The sequence below is a fragment of the Gymnoscopelus braueri genome (genome assembly GCF_963280865.1).
Source record: "Gymnoscopelus braueri genome assembly, chromosome: 22".
NCBI classification, from domain to species: Eukaryota; Metazoa; Chordata; class Actinopteri; order Myctophiformes; family Myctophidae; genus Gymnoscopelus; species Gymnoscopelus braueri.
In genome coordinates this window covers 12,772,552-12,782,489 of record NC_137624.1, presented here as the reverse complement: position 1 = coordinate 12,782,489, position 9,938 = coordinate 12,772,552, and the positions used below count along the sequence as shown (strand labels likewise).

General features: G+C 42.5%; 2 protein-coding genes across 2 annotated transcripts; both read right to left on the bottom strand.

The window, feature by feature from the left end:
* Positions 1 to 4,910: 4,910 nt before the first annotated feature.
* On the bottom strand, positions 4,911 to 6,419 carry LOC308078693 (F-box-like/WD repeat-containing protein TBL1X; the record flags this gene model as incomplete). Its single annotated transcript, XM_080419980.1, has 1 exon — positions 4,911 to 6,419. One exon carries the CDS (start codon positions 6,417 to 6,419, stop codon positions 4,911 to 4,913), a length of 1,509 nt encoding a protein of 502 aa, XP_080276106.1.
* A 953-nt stretch (positions 6,420 to 7,372) lies between these two features.
* Positions 7,373 to 7,867, bottom strand: LOC308078854 (UDP-N-acetylglucosamine transferase subunit ALG13-like; the record flags this gene model as incomplete). The annotated part of the gene is made up of 1 exon (XM_080420198.1): positions 7,373 to 7,867. The coding sequence occupies one exon, from the start codon at positions 7,865 to 7,867 to the stop codon at positions 7,373 to 7,375; it is 495 nt and encodes a 164-aa protein (XP_080276324.1).
* Positions 7,868 to 9,938: the final 2,071 nt, after the last annotated feature.

Sequence of the window (9,938 nt, the reverse complement as noted above, 5' to 3'; positions counted from 1 at the left end):
CATCATTGTTGCCAGTTTTCCGGGAGAAACAAGCAATCAGGTCTATGAAAACAAGCCCAAAAGAAGCGACTATGCTACATGAGTCATGAAAATGAAAATAGCAGATACAAGCTCACAACGCGTCCCATTGGCTATATATGTTAGTGCACAGGAGTTGGGAAGCCTCGCCCCGAAGGGTATATCTGCTATTTTCAAATAAAACCCAGAAGAAAATGTGAAATATTTTGGCGTCCTCGGCATGAACATGCTTGAGAACCACTGGTTTAAACAACATTACACAGCAAGCCCAAAATAAGCAACTACACTTTAGAAACATAAGCCCAAAGAAAACGCAACCCGCAGGCCGCAACTACCAATATTTACAAGCGACAAAACGCAACCCACAGGCCGCAACTACCAATATTTACAAGCAAACGACAGAACAACAAGCCCAAAGTCGCTTATAATAATCGGACATGGCAACCCTGGACACCATCATTGCGTCCCGTGACGCCGGGACAAGAAACTGGGACTGATGGGAAATTGAGTTTTTGTTGTTGTACGTGTGAGCCTCAGCCTACAGTTCAAGTGCGACCTCTGCCGTAGATAGATACATTCTTTGCAGTGGTGGAAGAAGTACTCAGATATCTTACTTAAGTACACAATACAAATACTCTGGTACAACTTAGTAAAAGGCCTGTGTTCAGAATGTTACTTGAGTAAAAGTACAAAAGTATTGGCATCAAAATATACTAAAATGTTTGAAAATAGCATTGTGAGCTTGTAGATCGGCTATTTTCAAATGGCCTATGTATAAAATAGGTAAAAGTGGTTAATGTATGTTTTATAATATAATAATTTATATGTGCAAAGTAACTAGTAACTAAAGTTTTCAAACAATTGTAGTGGAGTAAAAGTACAATATTTGCCTCTGAGAAAAAAAGACTATAGGCTGCAGGCCTAAATGATGTCCTAAAGGAGACATCAGAGGTGAATCAGGTTGCCTACAAATTAATCAAAAATTAAAAGCTCTAAACTTTAGAGCCTAAAGAAAAAGACGTATAGGTCTACTATCCAAAATTAATTTGATTGAATGATTCCTGAAGATATGCCTTTTTGCATGGTTTAAGGAAAAAATCTATAAAATGAGGCAGTTAAAAGTTGCAGATTCCCATACAGGCAGGCAGTGATGCAGCCAGCTAGTGCCAGTGGAGTTCCTCCTTGTTCTTAAATTCCCCCATTTTCAACAAGCAAGGCTGGAATAGAGTTGTTCTCAACGCTCAACTGCAAACCCTTACCCTTCAGTCTCAGATTTCCTAAGACTAGTATCAGCAGCTGACAGAAACACACGTTTTTCATCCATCCACACACCGAAATGTGAAGACCTTTACTCTTTGTCTAGGGACATACAGAACAATCAAAGGACAAAGATCTGTTCAGTCTGTCAACAGATGACCAATACTGTTCCCTGCCCTCCAGATGGCACCATCGTCCTTTCTTGCTCACTGCGCAGTCCTGTTGCAGTACTGCAGACAGTAGGTTGCAATCAATCAATAAAAATATTGATAGAGAGAAAAGTGGAGGCAGTGAACCAGAGAGCGATGGACGCATTGAAGAAAGACTATGATGGCCGAGGTCAGGTGAACTGGACCCTCATTTTCTGTGTCCTCTGCAGGGCCCTGCCGGTGACATGTGCTGTCAGGTGGAAACCTTGTATGCAGAAAAATGGTAAAAACAGAACCTGTGTTCCAATGAGTCCAATGTAGTTATTTAGTCACAAGCTCTTGTTAATACTTTTCATTGGTTCAATATTTATAAAATCCACACACACACTTAACCACTTTCACTTTCTTTTTTTCAGAAATAGCACAAATAGCTGTATACAAGCTCACAACGCATTGCATCACAAGCTTGCCTATCGGCTATGTTTGCTACTTTGGTGTTACACTGTTATATGACGAAGTAGGGCATTAATTAACATGAAAAGTTGACATACAAAAAAATAATTGGACGTAGCGCGTGGAAGGAACACGTAATTCCAACCAGTTCCCTTCCCCTCCATTAGGCGCCCCGGCTGTCATGGGGGAGGCGGTATAGCGACCAGGATTACTTCATGGTTTTGTGAGGGTATCAACTACCCTAGGAGACAGGGGAGAACATGCAAACTCCACACAGAGTAGGCCCTTTTGCCAACCCCACCTAGGGTATGGGTGCTGATGACACGGAGGAGAAGACACGCCCCCAGCGCCCACAGCATCCCCGGCGGGAATCGAACCCAGGACCTTCTAGCTGTGAGGCGTCATCTCTACCGACATGGAGACATGGAAATGTTTGACTCATATTCACAAAAGAGACACGTTAATGACATAACGTATCCACAGTTTAATTGGAAAGGAGATGAATATGTACACTCACTTTCATCAATTACCCAAGGCAGTCAACAACTGTATAATATATTTACTAAGCAAATACTGTCATAGTATTTTGTCAAGGCAAGTCCCAGCATCAATTGTACTTAAAATTCAAAATGAGTATAATCTCGTTCCACATAAAATATTAATTCATTCATCATTTTCATAATTATTTTTAGCATGATCCAAATAAATTGTGTTCTGTTGTAGATGAAAAGACAATCAACAGTTCTCATGAATGCATTAAGAGACGTAGCAGCCAAAGATAGAACTTAAAAAGCATAAACATAAATTTGAATTGTGATTTGGCAATATCTGCCCATGTCAACTGTCCTCCAGTTGTTCTGTTCAGAAAGTTCATGATAAAATTCACTGTCCCCACTATCCTGAGATCTTCTCATCTGCTTGAAGACATCTGAGCACAGATCACTTATCAGAAAGTATATTGCTCCTGTAAAAATATAAATGTATTCTTTTAGTCAAAAGATTGTGAAAACAAATTGTTTAATTTTTGAGCATTTTTAAAGAGTGAATGCAAATAAATGTATGAATGAGGTTCACACCACTGTCATCACACAGTGGTTAAGATCAAATAGGATTAATTAAGTGGAAAATAAAAGCCTAATTATGTACCTTTCTTCATCTTAAAAATCCCAACTGAGCTTTAAGTGCCCCTGTATATAGAACATTATGTGCACTGTGAGACTGCATGATCTGGGATAGCGATTTTGATCTTTTAAATGTTTTCCTAGATATACCATGATTTAGTAGTCACTGACCACCAGTGTGCCTGGACAATATAGCGGCTGGAAGACAAAGATTTGTGGCATTTCCTTTAAATGTGAAAAAAAGATGCAACAAGGAGAGGCAGTTATGTTTTCAAATGATTGGGATGAAAAGGACATACCCTACCCCCCACCCTCACTTCAGGAATCTTGTACCCACATGACCCTAGCGTCCCAATTCAGAGGCCAACATTCGGCAACAATAGCAGATCTACAAGCTCACAACATGTGAGGAGTGGACCCAGTATAGACCCCAGGGGGACTCCAGTCAACAAAGTATAGGGTTTAAGTGGGTAAAGTATGTCATGTTTATATGTAAGGTCCTTTCTTGTTCTGCAGTGCTTCCTCTATGAACTGGAGGGTGTGCTTGTACAGGATTTTTTCCCCCCCAGCTTGACAATGTTGAGTATGATTTACAACCCCCCGTGGTGGTGGGCCCTATCACAAATAAAGATGAGCGGAGGGCCTATCTGGAGAAGGTGGCAGGCCTGATCTGAGTTGGGAGCATGCACACACAGCCTGTGGCAAAGAAAGCGAGGCTGTTGAGCTGAAGAAATTCAAGGTGTCACTGTGTACTCTGCTACAACTCAGAGCATCCTGTCAGGTGGCATGACTATAAGGTATGGACAGAGCTCTTCCCAGGACCTACTACGACTACTGTGGAAGGTGGTGAGGTCGGCTGAACGCACCACAGGGAGCTCTCTCCCGTCCCTGCAGGACATATACAGTATGAGAGGACATGACATGGTCAAAAAACTCAAACGTGACAACAAAAGAACCCTCTTCTGTACTCTTCTGTAGTGACTCTTCTTTCTGATGTACGTATTAATATAATGTGTGCCTTCTATGCATGTTTGACACCGCTGCTAAAGATAGAAATATACAGGACATTTTATGCCTCTGCTTTTTATGACACTGCTAAAAGACATCCAGTATTATTATCATTATTATTATTATTATTATCATTATTATTATTATTTTCTTTTAATTCTTACTTTTTATTACTATTACCTTTGTTGTTGTGTTGTGTTGTATTGTATTGTTATGTTACTGTTCTGCAGAACAGGTCCCATCAACATTTCACTGCTTGTATTTGTATAAGTGACAAATAAAGCCCCTCTTGATTCCTGATCAGGTCCCTAATGCCGAGGTCTGCTTACTGCGTCGGTACCACCAGTATCTTGATCATAGGGCCGATTGGTTGTAGGAAGTGTCTGTGCCAAGCTCAGCCCTTTCTCTGGCCACGTCATCATATTAAATATTCTACAGTACATGCTTTTAAATTCAAATTACAAAGTAGCCTACATTTTCTTTTTAATATCAATGCATTGCTATATTGAAATTTTGACATTTTCCAAATGAAAAAGTCAAAAACATTTAAGACATTTTCAAAAATAGCTGTTTTAAAAGCCCGCTATGACAACCTGGCTGGTCCAGTCCTGTGGATATTATATACTGAGCCAATCTTGATTAATGTCCTCAAAAAGGAGCATGTTAGACCACACACATAAACGCTGAAGTTCTTCGACACTCGAACCATCTACACTAGCTGGTTTTGGTTCCGCTGCTGCCATCATGAGGATTGTCCTGTGACCTCTCAGGGTCATCTTCCACAATGAGTTTTAGAATTCTGTAAGCCAGTGGAACGAAATGTCTTTCAATTATGCATTTGATGTATTGTTGAATGACAATCAAAGCTATCTATCTATCTATGGTCATGGGTTCAATCAGGGTGCTATTTTCTGAGATCGAGAACACATACAGAGCCGTCTGAAGCACTAGCACCGACTTTGTCCCCTGTGCTGTTCCAGCACACCTCGAAAATCCCACTGGTTCCCCTGTAGCTGCGCACCAACTTTCCAGTCGCAGTGTTCCAGATGTGGACACTCTTGTCAAAGGAGCCACTGGCCAGGTGTTTGCCATCAGGACTGAAGGCCACACTGTAGACAGGTTCCTGGTGTTGGGTCAATGTGTGGATACACACTCCCCGCTCTATGTCCCAAAGGCGAACGGTTGAGTCAAAAGAGGCGCTAGCAAGCATAGTGTTGGAGTTGGGGTTGTTGGTTGCAGGGCCAGTGGGGCTCCACGTAATAGTGTAGATCTCTTTACTGTGCGCATGGAGGTCGAGGACACTTGAGTCCTGCCTCATACTCCAAATCTTTAAGGTCATGTCATCTGAGCAGGAGGCAAGTAGCATCCCTGATGGGTCCCACTTAATAGCATTGACCTCACTTGTGTGTCCCAGGAAAGTCTTCAGGGGTCGGTCGCGGCCCAGCCGACATACATGGATGCACATGTCTGTGCTGCAGGAGGCAAAGGTACTATTGTTCTTCCAGTCCACGTCCAGTGCTGGGGCTGAATGAAAGGGGAACTGCTGCTTGGCCTCTCCCGTGAGCACATCCCAAATGATTGTCATCTTATCTGCACCAGCACTGAGAATAGAGTTCCCCTTCTTGTTCCACTTAAGTGCAAATATGGGCCCTTTGTGCTGCCCCAAGGTACTTGACAGGTTCCCATCTTTTGTCCATATTTTGGCAAATCCATCATACGACCCTGTTGCTAAGAGAGTCCCATCGCTATTCCAGTCCAGTGAGGTGATATATTTGTTGCTGGGGACATCCTGGCTGCCTTCTTGAATGCAGTGGCGCAGCACCAGCTGGGTGGAGCTCGAGTTGCTATTCCCATTTAGGTTCCAGATCCTCGCTGTGGAGTCCCCTGAGCCTGAGGCTAGCAGGTCACTGATAGGGTTCCAGGCGCAGATGAACACCTCAGACTCGTGACCTCTGAGCACTGTGACCTTACTAGCAGGTATCTCTATGTCCACATCCACTTCCATGGACTCACTGTGGTCATGCGTGTTGAGAGTGGCGTTCTCTTCCTCGTTGACAGTGGCCTCTCCATTCTTTGGTGGGTTGGACTGGATGCCGGAGACCGATGAAGCCATGGAACATGCCTGCTGCCGCGTCTGCACCACATCTGGCATCACCGCGTCAATGAGGGACAGTGACTCAGTTGGCTGGCCATCAAACACTGATCCATCCTCGTTAATGCTGATCTCTGCCTCCACATACTGGAGGCCTTTCTGCAGGATGGTGATGAGGGCAGCAGGGGGCACTCGTGTTCCACTGATGTTGGACTGGCTGACGTGGCTCTCATTGCCAAAGGTGAACACTGAATGGGAGAAACCTGATTCTTGGAGATATCTGTACACCAAAAAGTTCACTTCATCACTGGTTATACTCATCTTATATACGTAAATGGACAGTACCACAGTATCTCACTCTTGTCTTATGTTACAGTAGGAATACATATATTTACAAACACACGACTGAAGTTCAAGTTGTGGCGGTCAAGCATGTCTTGTCTGTGGCAGGCGTGCAAATATTCCTACATATGGACTACACATTTGCAACGTGTCCAAACAATAACCTCACTGAAACGCCACGTTATTAGCTGGTGGCCAAGCAGAAATCGGTGTTGTTAGGCAATGGTTTCTATTGTGTTTGACGTCACATGCCCATATATGGAGATCCCCGACTTCAGCGCAAATTGATTTATCATAAATAATAAAATGTTGACAATGACATTTAGTAACAGTGGTACTGTGGCACAATATAACTTATACAGTTGAGGCGACTGCATTCGGTCCCCCTGATCCTCTAATGAGACATTTTGTGCCTGCCTGCATGCACTTGCGCAGTAGACCCGGGTTCAAATCCCGTAGAACAGGAAAGTTACATACAGTAGTACAGCGTTACGGTTCTGTTTTTCATGTGTCTATGAGGTTGATAGAACTTCATTAAGCCCCCTGGTGGTGTTTTTATGGTGTTTTATGTCTTCTCTGACTATTTTGAGTTTCTACCTGGAGGCTGAAACCTTGAGGGTCAAACATGCCAATAGAAAAACAGCCCTTTAGTGACATAGTAAAAATATACCCTCCCCCTCATTATCATAACACAACAGGTGTGGGCATGAGGAGGAGGATGGACTAGGACAGGTGGGTGGTGCTAAGGTGAGAACCAGGTATACTTAATGAACTGGAGGCGTGTCCACATAAAAACATAATTTTAACAATTTCTGTACACTTTTTTGAAGAAAATCTTCCTCCTAGTATAACCATAATACCTGATGATTATGTTTTAGGGGGGGGGGATCACTGAAAATCACGGCACCCCGTCTTTTCTGACTTCTCTTAACTTAAAGAAGACCAAGGACACTGTCTAAGAACTTGCCAAAGTTCTTGGGCTGTCCAGGTAGGAAAGGCAACAGAACAGACAGGTCCATGGTTTTCAGGGTCGCTGTGAGGGTGCTGCAGGTGCAGTAGAACAAGTGGGAGTCTTTGTATAGTTGTCGGGCTAACTCTATCTGGTGATTGTCCATCAGTCCGTCATTCACAACCACTAGCAGGGGCTTTCCTGCACCGAGGGCTTCAATGCAGCTACCAGCCCCAGCATGGCTGATGACCAGATCAGCCCACTTCATGTCATCAGCTATGGAGTCTTTGAATCGGAATGCCTCTAGTTTGACATCGGGGCAAGTCTCAGGGGTCGGAAGAAATGAGCCTCGTCCAACTTGAAGAACCAAACGTTCACAACCACGAATCTTCAAGGCTTGGACTGCATCACAAGACGTGATACTGCGAATGAGTTCATCAAAACATGTCGTCCCAACAGTAACAAATACACTCTTCATGTCTGAATAAATATAATAATATGATAACCTGCAGCTTCTACGTCCTGTAATCCTGCCTGGCTGGGGATTCAATCAAGGCTCCAATACTTGCTTCAAACTCAAAACGGTCATTCAGTTAAATGAATGACCACTGCTTCAACACTTCCTTTAGTGCCAAAAAAGCGCGCGACTATGCCATCTGTAGCAACAATCGGCAAGGCTATTATAGAGGCAATGATGATGTGGCTTAACATGACGTAAACAGTAATGCAATGATGATGATATGGTATGATCCATTTGGGCACCTCCATACTTGGGAAAGACTGACATGGAACTCCATATTTGGGCATGGCTGACATCCTAAGACCTAAACCAAATTCCAATAACTTCATCTCTGCACTCCGTCTTCCAGCATGACCCGGAATTGGACGGAAATCATTCGAGTCCCAGAGTTAATTTGCTTTTGGAGGAGCCGAGAGCAAGGAGAGAGGAGGCTCCCCAAGCTGCTTGGAGCAAGGATCAGCAAGTGCACCAAGTAGACTTGAGCGGTTTTCATGATTCCTCAGCGGAAGTGTTGAATGACCATCTGTTTTGTTATTGGACAGTGCATGCAGCAGACCACCTCCTTGGGCTATAGGATGGAAACTACGCTCGCTGTCTCGGAAATGGTATCCAAAAGACACTTGACAAAACGTAGCCTACTCTCCTTCTATATTCCACTTTTCTTTTTCATGAATTGCAACCTCATTATAAACGTTTGAGCATGTGAGCATTTGAGCACCCAATTTCTAAGCATAATAGAGATATCGTACCCAATAATACAGAATGACATCTTGAGGACGGAGGAGGCATTTGAGTTTTGTATATGGCTATTCAGTCTAACCTGATCGATTTCTCTATCCTCTCATGTTGAGGCACAATTTTAATGGGGATCTCTGATATTTTCAGATGGCGGTCCACGGCCAAATACGTATTAGGGGTCCTTGACATGGAAAAGTTTTAGAACCAGTGCTCTAGGCTAAAAAAATTATAATTATGTTTAACAGTGCAAGCTTTCCAAGGTCCAGCAATTGGACCTAGAAAGCCATGCCTGGCTATTCACATTTGAAACCTGTCCATAATTGCATTCTGTAGAGCACACATGCGTACAGATACACACATTGCATGCATTGAATGTCATGATGTGACTGCCAAGTTTCTGTCTGTCAAAAAAATAATAATCAGGCATTCTTTTATTCTCAGTGAATAATAACATTTATAGCAAGATGTGCATTTTCTTTTCAATTTGTCGACCTAGAAAGTCCTCCTTTAGATTCCTCACATTTAAAAACAACAGATGAGAAAACAATGTATGTATGATCCTTTATTGTCCTGAACTGATTATCTGACAAGAGTAGAAAGGTTTCATATTGTCACCAATTTAGGAATAAATCAATCCCTGTGATTAGTAGAAGTTATCTTAAGGCTCAACGTCAATCGTTCCATGTGTTCCACTAACAATTAGTCTACTTTGAATTACACTGTCATTTTGACATACAAGGCATGACCACTTGTGTAATGTGATGCAAAAGTAGGAAATAACATTTGCTTACCTGCTTGGCAGTGGTGGAAAGTAACTAAGTACATTTACTCAAGTACTGTATGTACTTAAGTACAATTTTGAGGTATTTTTTCTTTACTGGAATATTTCCAATTTTCAGTACTTTTACTTCTACTTCTATCTCAGAGGCAAATATTATACGTTTACTCCACTACAATTATATGAAAACTTTAATTACTTGTTACTTTGCAGATATAAATTATTATAAAACATACATTAACACTTTAGCCCTATTTTATACCTTGGCCATTTGAAAATAGCCGATCTACAAGCTCACAGTGCGTTGTGGGCTTGTAGAGTACTTTTTCCACCACTGCTGCATGGTGGCATGATTTGTTTCACATAATCTCTCATTGGCTCCTAGAGACCGCAAATGCAAATGCAAATGCAAATGCAAATGATTAAATTAAATGTCCTAACCCTCAAGATGGCGTAGACTCGCCTCGGTCTAGACTCACAGTCTGTGTTCTGCTTTTAATTGGGCACTTTAAG